The sequence below is a fragment of the Rattus norvegicus genome, chromosome 10 (assembly GCF_036323735.1).
Source record: "Rattus norvegicus strain BN/NHsdMcwi chromosome 10, GRCr8, whole genome shotgun sequence".
Taxonomy (NCBI): domain Eukaryota; kingdom Metazoa; phylum Chordata; class Mammalia; order Rodentia; family Muridae; genus Rattus; species Rattus norvegicus.
In genome coordinates, this window is record NC_086028.1 from 91,068,873 (window position 1) to 91,092,986 (window position 24,114).

Sequence of the window (24,114 nt, forward strand, 5' to 3'; positions counted from 1 at the left end):
CTTCCAGAGACTGAGCCACCAACCAGTAGAATACAGGAGCCAGTGTGAGACACACCTGTCACTTATATAGCAGAGGTCTGCCTGGTCTGGCCTCAGTGGAGAGAAGATGCACTCAATCCTCCAGAGACTTGAGGCCCCAGGGAAGGGGGAAGCCTGGTATGGGGGAAACACCTTTTCAGAGGCAAGGTGGAGGAGGAATGGGAGGAGGAACTGTGATAGGGGGTATGGGGGGCAGCAATGACTGAAATCTAACTAAAAGAAGAAAAGAATGAAAAGAAACTGCTGGAGCAAACACTGACCTGCTTCTTCCTGTAACTGGCCTTTGGAGGTTCATATAAGTGGATTATAATATGCACTTTTGGTTTACCAATACAAATATATTTTTTGCTTCTGGCTTCTTTGTCTTAGCATGTTTTTTAGGTTAATTTGTGTTGATCATGAATCAATATTTCATTTCATTTTCTTGCTGAATATTATTCCATTGTGTAAATGTACCATTTTGTTTATCTATTCACCAAATGGACATTTGAATTCTTTCCAGTATTTGGCTTTTATGAATAATGCTGCTATAAACATTCGTGTATAATGTTAATGTGGATAAATGTTTTAATTTCGTTTGGGCCCATTGTGAAGTAAGGATCTAACTTTGTTTCTCTGTATGTCTGCATATCTAGTTGCTCTAGAATCATTTGTTGAAAAGATTATCCTTTCTTCCATTAAGTTGTTTTGCATCTTTGTTGGAAACCAGTACCTGGGGTAATAGGGAGGGATCATTATCTGTGGAGGTTTTACTGCTAAATCCTCAGCTAACCAATTAATTCATTGCTTTCTCCAGATAGGACTATTATAACTTCAGAATGAAGACCCTGGCCTCTGCTAGCAGATGTCACTGGGATGGTTAATATAGCAGAAGTCTGCAAGTCAAGTCTTTTAAGAATTATTTATTTTATGTATATGAGTACACTGTAGTTGCCTTCAGAAGAGGTTATTAGATACTATTACAGATGGCTGTGAGCCACCATGTGGTTGCTGGGAATTGAACTCGGGACCTCTGCAAGAGCAGTCCGTGCTGAGTCATCTCTCCAGCCCCCAAGCTTTCTTTATTAGTGGAAACACGGTTGCTGGTTTTCAAGGGATTTCCTACCTTGGTTGAAGCACATTTTGGGGGATGCAGTTGGGGAGAATGAGTGTAGAAAATACCAAAGACATGAATAGTTGTTTTGCAAAACCACTCTAATACTGATGGGTAAATACTTTTTTGTTGTTTGCTTTTAGATGGCTACCAGAGTATTGAAAAGTCAGCTGTCTATACTTTGAACTGTTCCAGTCAGGCTTTTCTCCTCCATCTTTTCTCTGAAATTGCTTATCATGGTCATCAGTGACTTTCACATTTAGTCAGTGATTCTTTCTTGTTGTTGTTTCCCTTGACCTATTTGTACTATTTGGCACATTTGATTATTGTGCTGGCTAGTTTTATATCAACAAGTTCAGAGTTATCAGAAAGGAGGAAACCTCAACTGAGAAAAATGTCTCTATAAGGCTTCTTGACCAAAAGCTAGGGAAGAAAGGGTCATTTCCATACAAGGAAAGGGCTCACACTTCCGTATTACTAAGACAATTACTATGTCTCCTGAAGTTCTTGCTTCTAGGATTTCACTGCTTCTTAACTGTTTTATGTGTATGTTCCATGTTAGTGGATCTCTTTTGCTTATTCATTCTCATCTTTGTAACCTACTAAGTATTTGGAATGCTCTGTAGGGATTTTTTTCTTCTTCTTAAGACATTGCTTTCTTTTCTCTGAAGCTCCTTTCCCTTTTCTCTTTCCTGTAAGTCTCAGATTATTAAAGCTGGAGCTAGAGAAAGATATCTTTTTTGCTCCTCGTGGGCAGTGTTCAGGTCACTCTCCTTTTTTCTATAAAATTCTCTGGCTTTGAACTGTATGCTATATTATTATATTATTTATAAGCACCTGTTGATTGTAACTCCTGGCTCATTCCCTACAATGAATTGTGATTCTGGCTATTTAGTATTAGAACAAACTCCACAGATTAAAGTCTCAGCTCCCCACAAGACTAATATTTCATTTCTTTGTTTTGTTTTTTGAGGAAGAATTTCTCCATGAAGCCCCAGCTGTCCTGAAACTTTCTTTGTAGACCAGGTTGGCCTCAAACTCACAGAGATCCACCTGCCTCTGTCTCTTGAATGCTGGCATTAAAGGTATGAGCCACTATGCATGGCCAGAAGACTTTAAATTTAGAGATTGAACACTCCTAATTTTTGGTCAAATTTGAGAGTTCTTACTATCTTCTTTGGATTTGATAATTCATGGGAACAATTCACAGGAGAATTCAGGAAAGCAGTAGTTTTATGGTAGCATTAAAGATTAAATCATTTTAATACATAGAGGGAAGAGAGATTGCCATATGGGAATTTGGTGGTATCTTTCCCTAGGGAGTCAAGAGCAAATCTGCTGTCACATGGATGTTTGACAGTACACCAGAGTATTATCAACTTGAGAAGCTCACACAAGCCTCAGGATCTAGTGTTTAATGAGATTTCATTATGTAGGCATAATTGAATTACTGGTTATGGGTTGAACTCAATCTTCAATCTCTAGCTTTCCTCTTTATTTTGGTCAGGTTGGTATCTCCTGACTCAAAGCCTCAGCCTATCAGTCACATGGTTGGTTTTTCTGGTGTAGCCAGACCTGTTTAGAGTCATATTGTTACCACGAACTATCCAGGAACTACTGTTAGTCTTACCATGAGTGAGAAAGACATCTGAATCACTCAGGAAATTACCAGGATTTAAAGACTACCTCCCAAGCACTGGGAGACGGAAGTCAGCCAAGTTACTACTCAATCACCCTCTTTTATTTGTTTTTCTTTTCTCTTAGCAGTACTATTTCTTATATTAATCTTTGGTAATTTGATCATGAGATTTTTTTTCAGCTCTTTCAGTATTTTGAATTTAATTCTTAGAAGTGATCTCATTTTCTAACTTAATTATTCTTTATTACTAACTAAAGAATCCCTATAATTTATATTTCGTGCTTCTTACTCTCTGACCACTGCTTATTTCTTTTCATCTTTCTCCTTGTAACCCCTATTTTACAGTCCTTTAACTGTACTGGAATTTCTAATCCATTGATTCTGTTGCCATTTTATACTACAGGTAGCTGGCTCCCTTTCTCTTCGGCTTAAACCAATCTTCATTATCCCAGCATACAACCCTTGATTTCATTCTTCAAAGAGAAACTTTGTTACTGTTGTTTCTTAGTAGTGCTTTGGCTTACACCCAGGGCCTTGCACATATGAGGCAGTTTTGTACTATTGGGTTATACACCGCTCTCACATTTTCTTCATTCATTGTCCTCACAGAGCCAAAACTGCATTCCTGTTAAATCCAGCTTTCTACTTTTTCCATGCCTGCACCCATGAAGCTGAATGTGGTTTGTGAAAAGCATACAACATTACTGATTGGTTTTATTTTAAATTCATGACCACAAACCTCAAGTAAGACCTTATTCCTTCCAGGTCATCACGTTATATAGTGCAGGAGCAGAATGGGTGAGTTTTTCAAAGTTTTTTTGCACTCACCTTACACTTTTAATACTTTCCATTCTTCTTCTTAGCTAATGACTTTTCTTAATTCTTTACTGAAAAAAGTTGAAGAGAAGTCCACTAGAAGCCACTTTTAGGCATCTACTAGCATTTAAATGTACATATGATGAAGAGGTTTTCTTTCTTTCTTTCTTTCTTTCTTTCTTTCTTTCTCTCTCTCTCTCTCTCTTTCTTTCTTTCTTTCTTTCTTTCTTTCTTTCTTTCTTTCTTTCTTTCTTCTTTTTGTGCAGTAAGCTGTCTCCTGCTGTATATTTAAGAATGCCACTTCAGCCAGTTGTGGTGGAACATGCCTCTAATCCCAGCACTCAGGAGGTAGAAGAAGGCAGATCTCTTAAGTTCAAGGCCAGCCTGGTCTTACAGAGGGAGTTTTAAGACAGCAAGGTCTATGTAGAGAGACCCTGTCTCAAAAGCAAAACAAAATGGAACAAGCAAACCAAAAAGAAAACAAAAACAAAAAACCCCAATAATCAAATAAGTAAAATAAAAAGGAATGCTAATTCAACAATTATTTTCTTTTCTAATTAACACATTCTCATCTAACCTGCCATTTCTTCTCTTTCATGTTAAAAAGACAATGTTCTTTTGACCTCAATTGTCTTTCCAGCTACTACCCGATTTATGTATTTAAAAAATTTCCTATTTTATGTGTGTGTGTATTTATGTGTGTGCCTGAGTAGAGATGCACATGCACATGTCTGTGTGTTTGTGGAGTTGGTTTTCCTCAGTGGGTTATAATCCTTTCTGTGGCTTAGTGCTCTAGTTGTTTCCTGTTGAATCAATGGAATAGCTCAAACAGATTTTCTAGTGTATACCCTAATTATCATTTTCAGTACTTCCTTGCTTTCTAGAACATGATCCTCGAGGCTCTGCCACATTCCTGCCCTGTTTTATAATCTGATATTTCTCCATGGAGCCATAGATTTCTTCTTTTCTCTTTTAATTGAGATATGACCTACAAGGAATAAAAGGTAAATAAAGTAAGGTTCAGTTTAATGAATTTTCACAATTGTTTATACCATCTGACTTAGAGTTTCTCTTGCTGTGATGAAACACCATGACCAACAACAAGTTATGAAGAAAAGGGTTTATTTGGCTTACACTTCCACACCCCTGTTGAAGGAAGTCTGAACAGGAATTCAAACGGCAGGAGCCTGGAGGCAGGAGCTGATGCAGAGGCCATGACAGGGTGCTGCTTACTGGCCTGCTCCCTGTGGCTTATGCAGCCTGCTTTCATATAGAACCCAGAACCTCCAGCACCACTCACAATAGGCTGGGCCCTCTCTCATCAATCACTAATTGCAGATGCACCACAGCTTGAGTTTTATGGGGACATTTTCTCAATTGAGGCTCCCTCTTTTCAGATAACTCTTGTGTCAAATTTGACATAAAACTAGCTGTCACAGTCTGTGTGACTGTTACTTGAAACAACATAAAGGACATATTTATCTTCTAGTGAAGTTTTGTTCATGCTTCATTGTATGAACTTGTCCCTTTCCCTTCCAACCAATAGTCCCCTTTTATTTTAACTTTTAGCTTTGCCTAGACTTCTATTTTATGTACATGAATTATAATGGAATTATGTAGTTTGGCTTTTGTGTCTGTTGTGAGTCCAGTTATGAAAGTACTGTGTAGTAATTCAAGTGGGGAATATTTAGTATAATGAATTAATAATTATAAAAGGGAATTGGAGAAGTGAGAGATTGGTTAGAAAGAGGAATATAGACTATAAAGATAGAAGAAGAAACCATTATTCCTGCACTTAGAAAGTGCTCCACATATCTAGACTCTGCTGGAAAGGGTACGATCATGGCTCTCTGAATGAGAGAAATTGTATGGAGGTTATCACACAGGTGGAACGTCCTTGAAAGTTGAGCTGTAGGACTTGCGTCCCACCGTGCCAAATTATACTGGCGTTTTCCAAGAGTGTTCCTGTATAAAACCACCAGAATGTGGGTGCTGACTGGTGCTGCTGCTGCTGTGCAAAGCAGGGTGGGAGACTGGAGGAGTTGCACACACTATATTGAATAGTTTGACGCTAGAGAAGCTGTCTGAGGACCCAAATACCAGAGAAGAAGCCAAACCCTTCCTTCCCCACAACATCTTGGTAGTGTCTTCTACTCATGAAGTTTACTACTGGACCAGCTGGCAAAGAAGTTTCACCCAAAGGGCTTAGGTCTCTTTTCAGGACTGATAAAGGTGAATGAGTTTGGAGCCATGTGGCAAATATTAGTTTGTCTTGTTTTCTCCTTCTCAGCCTCCACAGGTTTTGGTTACACAGTAGCGGTTTTATGAAAGAATGGTGACAGGCGAAGGCATGTTCACCTGTCTAGTCACTATGTGAGCCTGCATCAGTCTGTTTACTTACCTCCTGGGACTTTATTCTACCATAGTTTACTTTAGCCCACCATTGGCTGCAAATGTTTTGAGGTGTTGGAACTTTTTTATCGAAGGACTTGGTATCTGCTCTGGCAAGTTTTCAGAGCTCTCTTTAGGTGTTATAGATAAACCACTTAATAGGCTAGACAACAAATGTTTTTGATTTATCCATCTTGAATTATTTCTTTAAAAATTAGCATATATGCTTATTTTGTTATTTCCTCGTATGCTGAAAAGGCAGTACACAATATTTTTCTTTTGTATTTTGACATTTTTAGCAATGTGTTGAGGGAAGTGTATTACTTTGCAAGGGTCTTTAATCTCTCTTCTGCAGTTATATGTAGGTCTTGGTCAGTTCAGCCTCCAGAATGTTGTAGTGGAAGATTATTTTGTAATGGCTGAGCCTGATGGCTCAGACCTCTAAACACAACCACTTGGGGAACTTGAATTAGGAAGATCTTAAATCCAAGGTCTGTCTTGCTACAGAGTGAATTCTAAGCCTGTCCAGGCAACTTAATAAGACTGTCTCAAAAATAAAATAAAATAAAATAAAATAAAATAAAATAAAATAAAACAAAATAAAATGAGGCTGGGGATATAGCTCAGTGATGAAATGCATAAATAAGGACTTGGGCACAATTCCCACTGCTATACCATGGAAAGGTTTTCTTTATATTTTTTTAAATTTTTTTCCTTTATTTATTTGTCTTTTAGAAACTCTTACATTTTCAGAAATGATCACAGTTCCCTGAGTCTATCCTCTGGAATTAACATCATAACTTCTATTTTGAGAACATTTCCTTTATTTTTGTTTTCTAAAGTGTCAGTATATCTATATGTATGTATGTGTATGTATACATATATACATATGCACACATACACACATACATACACACATATATGTATATAATTTTAATTTTGAGATACAATTGACTGTGTTGTCTATGTGGGGCTAGAATTTGTGGTCCTTAAGCCTGAGTCTTCTGAATAACTAGGATTCGAGGTGCTGTGCCACTGCATCTGACTTGAATGTACTTTAAAATGTTTTTACTTATTAAGGTATATTTCATATATGAGTATTTTGCCTGAATGTATGTATGTGTACTGTGTGCATGCAGATGCCAGTGGAAGACAGGAGGGCTTCAGATGCCTTGGAACTGGAATTACAGACCTTAAGGGGTTCTTATGTTGGGTATCTTGTCGTGCAGTGGTATGTATGTACATACAAATACGTGTTTGTCTTTTCTGCATGAAGGGATCATATTGTACGTATTCCACACTTAGTGTTTCCACCCAGTGTGTCTCAGGTCTCTTTTCCTGCTTCAGCAGTTTGAACTGAGCAATGCTTGCAGTGAGTGTGCTTGTGTGTTTCTTAGTGCATGTGCCCTTTTTCTAGAATAGCTTTCTAGAAGAATATCAGAGTGTATTTAAAATGTTGAGAGATGTGACCAAGTCACCTTTCCAGAGGTAACCACTCTGTGCACACAGCTACAGTTGTAGAAAGAAGACCCCCTGGTCTCTAGCTCTTGCTCATGGTGGATGCTGTGACTTTGATTTTTGTCAGGTGAATTAAGCATTATTTAAATTGGCTTTTCCCTACTTTTAGGAAGGTTGAATAACTAACCTTGTGTGTGAGATCATCTGTATTTTCTGGTTTGGACGTTTTGCTTATATTTTTATGTTAGTGATTTTTATTGATTTATTGGAGTTCTTTATATAACTCAAACAACCTATTATTTTGGTTTCTCCCAATCAAGTATTTGCTTGCTATTTGATTTCAGTATGGCATCTTCTATTTTATGGGTTTTACAATTTTTATACATTAAATAATTTTCCTTCATGGCTTCTGGAATTTGAACCTTGATTTTAGCAATCCCTTCCATTCTAGATTGTTAAATACTCTACTTCCCCCTCCCTCAATGCCTACACAATATTGTTCTTTAATTTTAAAGCAAATTTCATGTTCTGTCAGTCAAAGTACTTTTTAGTGATCTTCATTTATTCTGGCCTCCGCAGACACTGCATGCTTGCAGAACAGGCAGACATATGTGTGGGCAAAACACCCATACACATAAAATAAAAATGAGCAAATCTAAAATAATTTAAAATTTTACTCCACAGAAACTAGAATACACAGTTCTACTTGTGTTTACTCTCTAAACTCATCTTCCTTACTTGAACTTTAATTTTTCACTAAGTTTATAACACCAGTTTTGAATTCATACAGTTCATGCCCCAGCATTGTTATAGCAGCTTACATGTTGAATAGGTAACCTGGGATCGCCTAAGCTGTCATTACAGAAGGCTTACTCCTCATTCCTTCCCACTTCTCCAAGAACATCTCTCAGGGCTAGAACCACTTCTTCTTTGATCCTCTGCTTACTGGATTTTTATCTTAATTATTATATTACCTAATTTTAATAATTGAGTTTTATGTGTGCCAACATCTCACTATTCCATCATTTTACTGATAAGTAATTTAATACTACCAGTGTTAACACCTACTGTTAAGTGATATTTCGAGTGTTCTAGGGAATACATGCCTTTCTTGAACTAGTTCCTGGTTCTTTTTCCTAGACTTTACATATTCAGTTAGGATTGTGCTTGGCCTCATATAACAAATCTAAATACATTGGCTTAATTTTTGCCTTTGATAATAGGAAATCAACATATAGGCAGTCCATAGTTTATGACTGTTCTCCAAGGTCATTAAGGGCATAAGATCCTTTATATTTCTTTATCATCTTTCATAGTGGCTTTTCCCCTATGCTAGCAAGGTGGCGGTTGTGTCTCCAGACTTTTCCTTAAAGTCCTTACCCACAGATTTTTATGTTTTGATCTCATTGATATTAACTGAGCTACATATTTGGTCATCCTCTCTGCATTTGTATTGTTTACAGAATTTTGTTCCCTTTGGGTCTTATTTAAGTAAATATTTTGCATGAGTACAGTTAGAAATATCTTAATTAACTATGATGATCTTTTAGACTAGTGGGTTGGTATTTAAGATGTCTCTAATAACTACAGTCTTTTTTATTCATATAAAATTTTTGCTTAATGAGAGTAACTTTTCTTGGAAGATAAGGAATAAATATCTGGGGAATCAGATTACTCTGTTTTCAGGATGTTGCAGCCCTTACCTGTTTTCTTGTTTTAATTTTCTTCAACACTTAAGCTTTGCTCAAGCTGTAATGAGGTTTTCCTGTTAAGAACAGTAATGGTGTCTGTGCAAGAATGATTGATGAAATTACAGTGCAGCCATTACTAACAATTGCCTTGGTCTACAGCCCCAAGTAGACAAATCAAGAATTTTGAGGAAAATAATTGAGGAAAAGCTTTTAAAAATTATCTAATGGTGTGCAGATAGGGCTCCAGAATTAGGATACAAACTGCAAGGTGATTCTCAGTGAGTATGTTTTAGATATTTTGATTTTTAAAGCCAGTACTCAGAAACAGCTTTGAAACTCCTTTCAGAAGACAAAGCCTGCATGGGCTGCAGATATTGGGCATGCCTAGGAGCTGACCCTAGAGCTAGAGGGGAGCAAGACTAGTTAGCACTCTGCTCTTCTGCAGGATGGTAAAATCATTAGCTGCTAAGCTTTTTGTGTAAAGGTGACTTCGTATTTACTGTGAGGGATTATTAACAGACATTATTCTCTTATGCTGAAGCATGCACGTTACATGCTTGTTCACTAAGTCTCTAATCTTCTTTTCTTGTTTGTTGTGAATTGTACTTGGGTTCATTTCTCCTAAACTCTCACTACCATACTAGATGTTCATTTTAGTCAAGAACTATTTATTAACCTTTAAAAATGATTCCCTTCTCTGTATTGCCTGTTCAAGGATTATACTTAGTTTGATCTTAATAAGCACCAAATAAATAAAAGACTAGAAGACATTTTATATATTTATAGCTAATACTAGAAAAAAGACCCAAAGCAGTAGGCCATTTATTATGTCAAATATCTTAGAATTGAGAAACATTGCAAACCCTTAGAATAAAATTTTTGATTTTTTTTTTGCCATAGTATGTGCTAAAATAAGAAGTTTTACAGTGTTTACATATGTTTGGTTATTTCTTGATGTTATCTGACACTGCTTAGTTCTTAGACTTATTCCTCTAAACTTGAGAGACAAGGTAGATCTGGTTTTTTTTTTTTTTTTAATGGCTGGGAGAAACTGAGGAGAGCAAATGACATGAGACTTTAGTTGCAGTTCTGTCAGGACACCTTTTCATGTGACCTTTCGTTGAACTAGTAACAAAAGTCCTATGTAGTCTAGCATTAAAATATTTTATTGGATGGTAAGAGAATGAAAGAATCAACAAATCTAATCTCTCAAATGATTTCCATGTTTTTGGTGTATGTGTTAGTGTCATATAATGGGACATTGTAGATTGATAGGGAAATTCCCTGAGGAGACAGTCAACTTGAAAGCCAAGTATTTGTTAAGAGAACTCTCTCACCCTCCACTCTGATAGTTTATCTCCTTTGTGGAGTTTCACAGTGAATTTTACTTACTTAGTAATTATAATTTGTGCTGTTTTCAATGGTGAATTACTTTGGGGTAATAAAAACATTTGAAATGGAGATGATGAACAAGTGTGCCACATTGAATTTTATTTATTCCACGTTTTTTTTTATCCTGTATGCACCTCCTGTGGGAATTATGTAAAATTTTCCATGTATTTCCTCATGTGTCCATGTTATATTTGCCCATGAGTGTATACATTAAAATATTGTAATAGTAAGACCATGCTGTGCATATCACTCTGGCTTGTTCCCTTTCCCCCTTAGGGATAAGCATTGGGGAGGTTTAGAACAAATAGATATACTGTGTCTTTTAAAACCATGCATTATATTCCCTATTTTATAGTATCTCTGTGAAAAGATTTAAATATTTCCCTGTTAATAGAATCTCCCTCCAACTCTTTTTTCCTTTTTTATTCCTCCATTTCTTTTTTAGAAAAAATATTTCTTTTATTTTTTGAGAGTATAATTACATAATTCCCCCTTTCCCATTTCTCCTTTTTTTTTTTTTTTCAAATTTGTAAAAATCAACCTTCTCTGCAAGGGTTTGATGTGGACAGTGATATACAGACAAAAATACAGTGTTCCCTGTGTATTCCAGCTTATCCACACAGCAGCGCATTAAGCAGCCTTTTGCTGTCCTATGGCTTGTATTTAGTGGGGAGTTAACACTGAACAAGTGTGCGTGCATGTGTGTATGTGGTACATGTTCCCGTGTTCATGGTGAGGGCCTGCACACTTGTTTGTTTACCCTCTTGGAGGCCAGAGGAAGACGTTTAGTATCATGCTTTATCACTATTCCACATTGTTTCTTTAAGACAGGGTCTCATGAACCCAGGGCTGGGCTGGCAGTCTTCCTGCCTTTAGTCCCTACAATTTGGGGTTACCACCCACCCAGTGTTTCCACAAGGGTAGTTGGAGTTCAACTTAGGTCCTTGTACTGTGCTCTAATCCACCAAGTGATCTCTCTAGCCCCTCAGATGACGTTATAAAAAATAAAACATGAGACATATTGTCGAAGACTTTATATATGAATCTTATCACACAGTCCTCCTCTCCTGGAGTTAAGAAATGTCATCTTTTGTATTTCTGTTTTAATCATTGACTGAGAGCCTTCCACAGGACAGTGAGACACGAACCTTTCCGGGCAAGGTGATTCCACTGAGCAAAGGGCAATTCTCAGAAGTGAGGAGCAACTCTAAGTCATTGACAACACAGTTATTTAAATCTTAAATAGTTTTAGTTAATGCATGAGTAGCCACTGCTTAAGATACGTAGTTAACAGTTTTGTTTGTTTGTCTTGGGGTTGGGGAAGTGTTTGAGATAAGGTCTCACTTTGTAGCTCTGGTTGGCCTGGAACTCACAGAGATCCATCTGCCTCTGCCTTGAGTGCTGGGATTAAAGCCATGCCCAGTTCTCTGGTTAGGGTGTTTTTGCTGTGATTGCTTTTATATCATATCTACCTCTGCATAACTTCGTCTATATCATTTTTGATTCATTTCAGAGTAAATGTACTCATTAGTATGTTCTTGCTAAATATTTAAGCATGAAATCATTAGAGCTCAAATTTTGTTTATTTGGTTCTTTTGAGTTAACATTTACATATAATCTGTATGTCTGCTGTCCACATTGCTGAGCTGTGACGTGCGCACTCACCTTTGCACCCCAGATTCCATCAGATGGAGACTGTCCCAATTACAGCATTATTTAGTATAACTATTTCCAGACAACAGTATCTTAGAAACTTAATTCATCTACACTACTTCTTCCTGCTAGGTAGTTGTCGGCATTTTCAGTTTGCCTCTGCTTTATTTAGTGCTAGGAGTGAACCTGGGGCCTTGAGTGTACGGGAAGCTCTGTGCCTCTCATCTGCTCCCAGCCCTTTACGTTATCAGGCTTTTGATATTGATACTATTTTGCAGTTCATATGTGGCAACATGTTAACCTGTTCTGTGACTCTTCTTGTATACCTGACTTTTAAATATTATTTTTCTATTGGAAGAGCTTCCTTTTTTGCATTTCTGCTAGCAAATATTGTTTGCTTTGCTTTCTAAAAATAATTTTCATTTCATTTTTAGTTTTCTAAAAATTTTAAAATTTAGATTTTTTTTAACATTTATTTTTAATTGTGTGAATATATGGGCGTGTTTGTGCAGTGGTTCATGTGCGAAGGTTAGAGGTCAACTTGAGATAATAGGTTCTGTCTTTTGCCATGTAAGTTTCAGGAACAGAAGTTGGGTCATTAGTCTTCGTGGCAAATGCCTACAGAGGCTGAGCCACCTCCCTGCCTGAGAATAGACTTCCTGATTGGTGCCTACTTTCAGTTAGAATCTTCTTTTGTTTTAAAACAACCTTTTTACCTAATCGTCATTAAACAGTGCAGAGTTCAGTCAGACTCTTGGAAGACATCTCTATTGTTTCCTGCCCTTCTGTCTGTTGAAAGTCATCTCTTTTTTTTTTTCTTCTTTTTTTTCTTCTTCTTTTTTCTTTTTTTCGGAGCTGGAGACTGAACCCAGGGCCTTGCGCTTGCTAGGCAAGTGCTCTACTGCTGAGCTAAATCCCCAACCCCGAAAGTCATCTCTTAGTCTAGCAATAGTTGCTATTTTAAAACATCCAGCATTTAATTTAGCTGCTCAGAGATCTCTTTCTATTGTAGACGCTGTTAGTACTTTGGCTGTGATTCCCTCGTTTTTATTTTTGTTTTTAATTTGTTTTAAACAGAGCTTCATGTATCCAATTAGTTAGAAAATCTTGCTTTTTATCATCTCAAATATAACTTATTTTTGATGCTTTCTGGGTTTTCAGTGATGTGTATGATACACCTTTATGGTGGGTTGCATAGGTGCTAATAATCTTTTCCACATTTTCTAACCTCTGTGCTGTGATCAGGATATTTTCTGTTGACAAAAGTTTTTAGTTTGTGCAGTTTTCCTCACAGGACACACAAAAACATATAACACTGTAGAGAACTTTGTAGAGAAGAGCAAAGCTACAGGCACAGTAAGTTAGATCACGGGGCAATATAGAGACAGGCTTTGTTTGTTTTTAGATATACAAAAGAGTGTTATGACTATTTAGTACAAAGAAGAAAGGCAAGAAACAAAAGAAGATTCTTTTTAAATCAGTATGGTTGCAGCAAGTACTAGGGGATGGGATGAAAAACACAATCAGGTTTTCCTTTGACCCAGAACAGTGCAGTGCAGAGAGGCTCTGGTTTGTGAACATAAGTAGTCTTCAGATGTGGAATAATTCTGGTTTGCTAATGGGAAGTATGCAGTTTTATAAGTGTGTGTGTGTGTGTGTGTGTGTGTGTGTGTGTGTGCGCGCACATGTGCATGTGTGCATACATATGAGTTTTCTTTTCTTGGATCTGAGATAGCGCCTGGGCAGGTGCATGCATGTGACCAGTCAGGAACATAAAGCAATGTAGACAAAACGACACACGGCAGAGGGGAGAGGCGCTGCAGAGGGGAGAGGGGAACTTTAAAGAGTGAAGCCCAGAGTACTAAGAAAAGTATACATAGGTTTTGGGTGGCTTTGGAAAGAGAGAGAAAAAAAGAAAAGGAAAAGGCACAGCTGTATCACACAGTTCATTGTTGGTTTGTTTTTAAAATTAAACTTACAAATACGTTGAATGGAAAAATGTCTTGTTAAACTTATTTTACCTGCTTTCTTTTGTAGTTTTATATTAAAAGAGCACAACCATGTTTCGGAATAGTCTCAAGATGCTTCTTACTGGTGGGAAATCAAGTCGGAAAAATAGGTCAAGTGGTAAGTGACTACCCTATACTTACTGTGTGTGACAGTTCAGAAGTACAGGCCATCTTAAGGATCCCAACTAATGCTATCATACTTCAGATTTTTATTAAGCAGTTTATTAAAGTTAGAGGAAAAGAAGGTTTACATTTTTATAGACTGTCATATTCTTTATTAGAAGGCAGGAACACTTGAATATTTTCCTTTAATACAGTCTATTAAAGGAAAAATGTGAAGGAGAAGTACTTATTTCTGTTTTATGGGAGAATGTTTCTGGACATCTATTTATTAAAAACTCTAGACCTATGTTTATTTTTAAAATTCTCATAGGAATTTATTTTAGTTATAGATACTCTTAGTGGAAGAAACCATTAAAAATAGGAATCGTCCCATAGATTTATACAGAAAGATATAATTAAAGGCGCCATGGTGCACCATGTAATTCCAGTGTTCTGACGGCTGAAGCAGCAGGATCACGATTAAGGCGGGCTGGTCTTGACTACCTAGTGAGATCTAGCTCAGAGCTGGCTTCAGGGTAAGAGCCAGTCCCAAAGAATTGAGTACTCTTCTAAGTGCTACAGTTTATGATGGTTTTTGTTGTTGTAGATATATGTGTGTTTATTTTTATTTTTAAAGAATGGGAGAATAAATCATGTTTTTAGGTAAAAGAAAACTTTTGGGAGACAGTATTAAACAGAAATGCGTTAGATTTGTTGTTGGTAAAGGATGGTAGACTTTTGTATTTAGAATGTTTTCCTTGATTTCTCTTGAGCTTACTATAAGTTTACATTGGTAGTATATTCATTATCACTCATTTCAAATGCTGTAATTTACATTGTGACTTCTCGAACTTCAGATATTTACATTTTCTAATTTCCAAATATTTGTTGGTTTCTGGCTATTCTTATTTTGAGTGATATTTTGCACCAACTAAAGGAAAGCCTTTTCACTTTACTGGCATCAGTGATTGTGGCCACAGTTTCTTCAGCTCTCTTTGATAGACACTGGCTGTTCCTTTCAGTTAAACTAACGTGACCAGGGGCAAGCACAGGACCATGGGTCTTGGTCCCACAAGCTGTCTTCTGCTGTGGTGGATTCCTAGGGCGCCCTCAACTCTTTCTGATTTGTCTCTGTACTGGAGTTTCCTAGAACTTCTTCTCAGGTTTATTTGCTAGAACAGCTCATAGATAATTATTTAGATGTTCTCATAATCATGAATGTTACCTGAATATTTGTAGCAACTGAGTTAATGAGTAAACTGTTTTCTCTGACTTGCTCTTGATCCCACCTGTTTTTGAGAAGGGGTCTGTACTAGAGACCAGGGTCTTGCATGTGCTAGCCAAGCATTCTGCCGTTGAGACGACTGCTCTGTGTTGCTCCTCAGCCAGAGGCAGGCAACTGTCCCTGTCTCCCCTCACTAGGGTTGCACTACATTTGACTTGACACTAAAGCAGAGAAAGCCATCTGATCACAAGGTCTGTGCGCTCCATCTCCCTGTCATTCTAAAAAGACAAGACTTTGCCTGATCCCAGACATTTTTTTCTATTCTGGTTTGGTCCATATCTCAAAGTGAGATAGTGGTTTTTCCTAAAACTAGCAAGGGTTCCTTGTTAAAAAGCAAATTTTTAAAAAAGGTTAAATTAAGACATTTAAACTGGTCTAATTGGGCATTATTGTTACATGTCATTTACTTTAAAATGCAAGAGTAAGTGCAGTATGATGCCATATGCCGTTACCAGCACTCTGAGGCAGAGGCCGGGGGCTTTCTGTGAGGCAGAGGCCAGTTTGGTGTCCACCGTGAATTCCAGGACAGCTAGAGCTACAGAGTGGGCCCTGTCTCAAAAACAAATACAAATCCATGTATATATTGGATATACTATTTATAATTCTATATTAATTAATTTGAGAGTATACAATGAATATTTCTCATTTAAGAAGGGATTTAAGTATTAAGTTACACATCTGATTTTGTTTCTAATGGTCTATTTTTATACCACATTTTAAAACAGTGCTTTTACTAAGATATAATAGTAACTTTAATACTATAAAGTTTTCATTTGAATATATCAAATTTTTCAAAAAATATATAAACATTTTAAGCAAAAAAAGCGTCTTTCATGTGAATTGGCTCTGAATTTGCCATCATCTTGCTTCCATTTCCTGAGTGCTGGGATTATAGATGCTGTGCCTCTGTGCATGGCTCATTTAAAATCAAAACAAAAAGAAACTTTGATTATAGGTTTGTGCTTCTACAGATTTGTGGTACTGTCCCATGGTCTCTTCATGTATAATCAAATATATACTCAGGCATATTCATTCTCATTCTCCCTCCCCTCTCCTTCTGTAAAGACAGAGTTCATACTTTCAGTCTTCCTGACACACTCTCCCAAGTGCTGTGATCATAGATGTGCAGTTCTATGACTGTTACTGTTTTATTTGTAGGAATTTTGGTTAAGTCTATATATAAGTCTATATATGTGCTCCATTTATGAACACAACAACAGAATGTTGATGTTGACACCAAGAAGTGAGTGAAATGCAGAAAGGAAAAGAAACTGTCTTAAAAATTTTTTTGGAAACGTATTTCACGATGTATACCTGTCTGGCAAGTTTCATGCATACCAATCATAGACTCCTTGTCTTCCAGGATTTCTAGAGTATATTTCTATAAATAGACATTTTTAGTTTCATGGTTTCTTTAAAGAAAAACAGAAACAAAAAAATGCATTCTTAAAAATAGGCCCTATACTTATTGTCTTGGTTAGGGTCTTATTGCTGTGAACAGACACCATGACCAACTTGAGTTTTATAAAGGACAACATTTAGTTGGAGCTGGCGTACAGGTTCAGAGGTTCAGTCCATTAGCATCAAGGCAGGAGTGTGTCAACATCGCAGCATCCAGGCAGGTATGGTGCAGGAGGAGCTGAAGTCTACATCTTCACCCAAAGGAAACCAGGAACAGACTGAGCATCCTCAGGCAGCTAGGAGGAGGGAGGGACTCTAAGGACACCCTCCCGCCTCCCCCCAACAGTGACACACTTCCTCCAACAAGGCCACACCTTAGTGCCATTCCCTGGATCAAGCATATGCAAACCATCACACTTACCCTCACTGTACTTCTATAGTCTCTTTTGGATTCGACTCCCTAAATACAATAGGATAACCTATTTTCCCACAGATTTAGAGTTCTTTGACCTGGAGTCATGTTTTTCTTTGATTTTTCTGCTGTCTTTCTTGCCATAAAAACATTCTGGTTCTGTGTGCATGCATCCATGAAGGCCAGGTCCTTTATCTCTTACTTGCCTTATTCACTTGAGGCTCAGTCTCTCGCTGGACCCGGAACTCACTGTCCTTGCTAGGCTGACTAGTCAGCAATCTCTGGGGATCTGGTCTAGAGAATAAGCCGGAGAACACTCACTCTCACAGCTCTGCACGCACTCTCCACACACATGTGCCCCCCAAACAACATGACACACCTCATATGCTCTGTGTGTGTGTGTGTGTGTGTGTGTGTGTGTGTGTGTGTGTGTGTATAGAGAGAGAGAGAGAGAGAGAGAGAGAGAGAGAGAGAGAGAGAATGCAGATTTCTGTTTGTACATGGGGTCCCCATAGGAAAATGTAGATACTGAGAAGGAGTTAAAGCTAGCACATGAATATACAAGGTTGGAAGAAGTGTAAATTGGGTGATAAGACTAAGTAAGAGACTTGGACTGGGACAGTTAATCCAGTTAATCATGGAGAAGAAGGTATGAAGATAAAGGTTAGTTTAACAGAGTTTATACAGGCCTGCTTTAGCAGCAGCTCCCTATCTCCAGTGATAAGAATGTTGCCTTTATCTTGGCATATATAAGGTACCTTTCATACTGAAGTTTTATCTCCTTTACCGAAGGAAAATGAAAGTCAGAGTGCCCTTCCTGCATCTGCTGTTTTCAAAGTCCCTTTAACTCAAAATAATCTTTATGCCAAAGTAGCATTTTGGGCATGGTAATTCTGTGACTCAAACTTCTCATGAAAATGTAAGTTAATATAATCTGTAGGATATATCATTAGTGAAACAATAGTGGTTAAAATATTTAATAAATATAACACATTTTTCCTATGAAAGTTGTTTAACTGACTTCAAATGAATATATAGTGTTAAAATATCCTTTATGTCAAGATTTAAACTTGGAAAATACTTTTGTTCTCCTTGTCATACAACTGATTCAGATTCAGCAAATACTATTTGTTTGTTTATTGTGGTCTTTGGCATTCGTTTTAGGGGCACCTATATGCTACGTGACTATTGCCCCCCAAGCTGTATCCTTAACCCTTTTCCTACTTTTTATTTGTAGTCAGGGAATGCTTTTTTTTGTGCCTCAGACTGGCTTTGAACTTCCTCTGTAGCCCTGGCTAACCTTGTATTTAATCCTTCTGCCTCAGCCTCTCCCAAGTAATTCTAACTGTAGGCTTGACCTACTAGGCTCAGGTAGCATACATTTAAATACTTACTGTGAGTGGTGTTAAGTTCTTTAACCACAGTTGTATGCAAGTATTATATTAGATAGTTGTATTAGTTGTATTAGCTTGAAATGTGCACACAATTAAAAATTTTAGATGATTTCTCTACTTGCTTATTACAAATTTTAATTGGAGGAACCTCTAGTTTTGATTAGGAAAGACCATAGTAAACAACATTTATAGCTATTGTAAGGTTGCTTAGGGAGAAGTCAATGCCAGAAAAAGATTTCAGGAGAAATAGATTCCTCTTTCCAGCATTGTACCCTTAGTCCATCATAACATAATGCATCATAATGAATATCTCTCATTTGATGCTAATTTTCTGAGTATTCTAGTTTTTTGCTATTTCATATATATACATATACATACATATACACATACACATATTAAGTCACTTTGAACTAGATTAGCAGCTCTCAATACATTGGATATAATAGATCAGGTATGGTAATAATATGAACATACATAGATGCAGAAACCCTCTAAGCAAGTTCAACATGTCTTCATGATAAAAGCCCAGAAGAAACATGTCAATATAATAAAGGCTGTGCATGTGCTTGTGCGCGTGCGCGCGCACACACACACAACACACACACACACACACACACACACAGGTGCACACATACACACCAGCCAATTATACTGAATATATTTCCCTAGAGCCAGAATTAAGAATAGGATGTCTATCCTTTTTACTCTTATTCAGTCTATTTCTTTTTTTTTTTCTTTTCTTTTTTTTCGGAGCTGGGGACCGAACCCAGGGCCTTGCTCTTGCTAGGCAAGCGCTCTACCACTGAGCTAAATCCCCAACCCCCAGCCTGTTTCTTAAATGCATTGCCAGAGCAATAAAGCAAGAAAAAGAAATAAAAGCAAATATGAACGGAATGTTGTGGCTGACTCTTATAATCCCTACACTTGAAAGAATAAGGCAGGAGGATTGCTATGAGTTTAAGGCTACATAGTGAATTCCAGGATAGCCTGGATTTTACAGCAAGACTGTCAAACAAATCAAATAACCCCCTCAAAAAAAGGATGCAAGTAAAAAATGAAGAACTAGAAATGTGTCTATTTGTATGTGATAGAATCCTTTATTTAGAAGGTCCTGAAGACACTACCTAAGACCTCTTAAATCTGATACACACTTCTAGCAAAATAGCCAGTTGAAAAATAAACATAAAAACATTAACTTATTATATACCATTATTGAACATACTAAGAAAATGGAAGAAATCTGATTTATGACAGCTTCAAAAATGAAATAATCTAGGAATTAACCTAATCAAGGAAATGAAAAATCTCTATAATGAAAACTTGAACATCAGCAGAAGAAATGGAAGACAAACCTAGAATAGGAAAATGCATCTCATGTTTATTGATGACATAGAATGAAGGACCCAGGAAAACAGATAAACCACATAGCTATAACCAACTTATTTTGACAAAGATGCCAAAAGTATACTGGAGAAGAAGTAGACTCTTACGTCATCGGTAATGAGCATACTGAATATTTGCATATAGAATCTCTCACTTGTATAAAAATAAATTCAAAGATATATCACAGATCTTAAACTCTGAAACCACCAGCAGAAGACATATAGAAAACACTTCTAGGGCTGGAGAGATGGCTCAGTGGTTAAGAGCACTGACTGCTCTCCCAGAGGTCCTGAGTTCAATTCCCAGCAACCACATGGTGGCTCACAACCATCTGTAATGGGATCTGATGCCCTCTTCTGGTGTGTCTTAAGACACCTACAGTATACTTATATATAATAAATAAATAAATCTTTAAAAAACAAAGAAAAGAAAACACTTCTAAATAGAGACATATCTAGGACTTCTTAAGAATGAGCTCTTTAGCCTGGGAAATAATACCAAGGACTGATGAAATTGAAAAGCTTCTGCACACCAAATGAACAGTGCATTAAATGAAGATACAGCCTAAAGAACAAAGAAAAAACTTTGGCATCTAATGGGGAATTAATATCTAGACTGTATAAGGAATTGAAAAAAATTGCCTCCCTTCCAATTATTCAGTCAGTAAATGGGCAAATGAATTAATTGTTCAGACAATTTTGACGAGTAAAATAGCCAAAATATCCAAAAGAAAAAATGTTTACTGTCTATGACTATAAGATACCCAGTACTGAATATGAACTGGTGGTTGCCCATGTTTGTAACCTCAGCACTCAGGAGGTAGAGGCAGAAAGATCAGAGTTCAAGGTCACCTTTGGCCATATAAAGACTTAGAAACCAGCCTGGGCTACCTGATACCCTGTCTAGCTCCAAACAAAACCCCATTATGAGACCCCATCAAACCCCAGGCAGAATTACTGTAATAGAAACTAATAACCACAACTGCTGATGAGATATAGGGGAAAGAACCTACTTGACTAATGGGAATATAAAAAGCTAAAAACAGAAGTATCATAGGATCTAGTTATCTCCGATACACCACCTTTCCCTCTCCCTATCTCTACCTCTTCCTGTCTCTCCCTCCTTCTTCCCTCCTTCCCTCACTCCCTCCCTTACATGAAGACACTGGAATAGAAGTGTATAGGCTTACATTGTGGGTGTGTTTGTGTGTATGAATATTATTTAGCCATAATAAGATTATGTTATTTGCTAGAAAGTGGGTGGAAATTGAGATCATTACAGTTAAGAGCACTTGTACTCGTAGTTTCTGGGTTCAGTTCTCAGCAGCCGCATGGCTACTCATAACCACCTGTATGTAACTCCAGTTCCAGGAGATCTGATGCCTTTTTCTGGTTTCTATGGGCACCCTTTTTGTACTCCTTCTGCATTTAGGAGGCAGTCAGGAGGTCAGGGCACTCCTCATTAAAAACCCATGATTCAGGGCCAACTCAGGCCTATTAACACCTACCTGGTCCCATCTCCCCCACCCACCCTCAATAGGTAAGCTGACCCACAGAGGTGGTGAAGAACCAACTTGCCTTCATCTTAGACTTAAAAGCCACTTAATATAAAGACAGACTAAGTTCGTCCCTGTTTATAATTAAATCTCTATTTCTCAAGGATTAGGTTATGCCTTACTTGCAAATGGTTCTGTAGCAATCATGTCTTTTGTTCAAAAAGTTGTTTATAATATGACCACCTATGATTACCTATTTTGCCTGCCAAATCCCCTATTGAAACCCCCCTGCTCCCAAGCTGTAAGAGCATTGTCTTCCTCACATTCAATGCTGACCTTCTGGACCCTGACTTAGGGGGAGGCAGCCCGTGTACAAGAATAAAAAGAGTGCTTTAATTAATTGCTTACCTTAATTAATTTGGCTGTGATGATTTGGGTTGGTGCTCTTTCTCCCCCATCTTTGGGATTAACAGCTTCCCATATGCCAGAAAGTGTTCTGTATCTGCAAATTTTCTATTTATTTTTTGTTTTGAAACAAGGCCTAATTAATAATCCAGGCTGACCTTGAACTCATTCTATAGATCCAGGCTGGCCTTTTTCTGTACCCCGAATAGTTGGAATTGAGGCATTGTCTACCATTAGGCCTGGCTTGCAAATTGAACTGGAAGTCTGTAGGAGTTAGGGCCCCGTGTAGAAGAATCAATATTTACTCTTAACAGGAGACTATGTTGTCCTCGTGGTCTTGCAAGGTCTTAACCCAGGTAAGTAAATGGGAAGTAAAAGAAGATTTTAATATCCAGCTCAGTTCCCAGTTTATTTATTCTTGTACTAATTGGAATAGTCAGAATTGACAAAATAGTACAACTTAAGACATCAGAGACATTATGATAAGAGATACATACTTCCCTCAGCAGCCAGAGAGATTCCATATCCTTTAGGGGTCTTCCCTGAGGTAGATCTGGATCCTTGACTTCCCTACAGAAGTGAGTTTCAGGATGATCCAGTTTAAAGTGGAATGGGAGTTTCTTAGGAAGACAGTTTAGCCTAGACTTAAATGTGGGATTGATGGGCCTTCAGGGAAAGACTAAGGAGCACTGCTGAGTGTAAACTTCTCAATGGGATTGGCCTTGCATCCTGGCAGGAGTCATATTTACTATTTTGGTGGCTCTTGACATACATTTAAAACAGTAGTTCTCAACTCCTTTGGAGTCAACTGTCCTTTCATAGCAGACATCTAAGACCTTTGGAAAACACAGATATTTACATTATGGTTCATAACAGTAGCAAAATTACAGTTAAGAAGTAGCAATGAAATAATGTTATGGTTGGGGGTCACATCACAAGGAATGTATGAAAGGGTTGCAGCATTGAGAACCATGGGTCTAAAGGTTTGCAAAAGAATCTGTTTATCCTCTTTTCTTTCTTTTTTAATAAGTGAGATTGTTGGTGGCTCCAGAGGAGGTGTGGTGGGTGGGATTACAACCTGAGAAGATAAAACCCTGGACTCTAGGGTTACCTAAGAGGATTGAATGGAATTTCTTGTGAGAGTCCTAGAAAATTGCAGGATTATAGCTGGGAAAGGAGAAAGGCCATATATACTTAGGCCTACGCATGATTCATGGCTATTTTATCATCCTCTTTTGAAACTGTCTCTGTATAATAATAAATAAAATAAAATAATAATAAATAAATAAAAATACAAATAAATAAAAAATAAAAGAAATATTGTCTCTGTGTTAACAACCTTTACAGTAAATAATAATTGTGTTGGAATTCTTGATTCTCAGGTAAAGAAAGGCTTCAACCCAGACTCTGGGGTCAGGAGCTCTCTATCTTGCCATATCCTCATAATCTTCCTTGCCTTTGTGTTCATAAACTTCCAGGAGTAGGAAAATAGCAGATAGATTCATTCTGAAACTCAGTTGGATCATCAAAGACTGAGTTACTCTCCTTTCTACTTGGTTATTTTCAGGATATTGGTTGTTATTTTTAGATTATTCTTATGAAGCAGCCTTACCTTCAACTTTGACATCCTGCACATAGCACTGTTCAAAAGCTGTCCTTTTCTTTTTTTTTTTTTAACAATTTTTTTAAAGATTTTATTTATTGGAGTTGGGGATTTAGCTCAGTGGTAGAGCGCTTGCCTAGGAAGCGCAAGGCCCTGGGTTCGGTCCCCAGCTCCGAAAAAAAGAACCAAAAAAAAAAAAAAAAAAAAAAGATTTTATTTATTTACTTTGTATAGGAGTACACTGTCGCTGTCTTCAGACACACCAGAAGAGGGCATCGGATCCCATTACAGATGGTTGTGAGCCACCATCTTTGTGGTGGCTGGGATTTGTGGTTGCTGGGATTTGACTTAAGGACCTCTGGAAGAGCAGTCGGTGCTCTTAACCACTGAGCCATCTCTCCAGCTCCCAAGCTGTCCTTTTCTTAGGCAACTCTTTTTAGGATTAAATAAAAC

The 24,114-nt window shown here is 37.5% G+C and overlaps 1 protein-coding gene across 12 annotated transcripts in view; it reads left to right on the forward strand.

Moving 5' to 3' along the window:
- Nucleotides 1–24,114, forward strand: part of Tanc2 (tetratricopeptide repeat, ankyrin repeat and coiled-coil containing 2) — a 320,432-nt gene that overhangs the window by 16,013 nt on the left and 280,305 nt on the right. For 11 of the 12 annotated variants that reach the window (XM_039086155.2, XM_039086153.2, NM_001191653.1 and 8 more), the window contains exon 2: nucleotides 14,210–14,299. The exons of the other annotated variant lie outside the window; for it this stretch is intronic. Coding sequence is in view for 9 of the 11 variants with exons in the window: in NM_001191653.1 (NP_001178582.1) it covers nucleotides 14,233–14,299 (67 nt within the window). In the remaining 2 variants the exon portion in view is untranslated. The remainder of the gene's footprint in view (nucleotides 1–14,209; nucleotides 14,300–24,114) is intronic. 12 annotated transcript variants of the gene reach the window in all.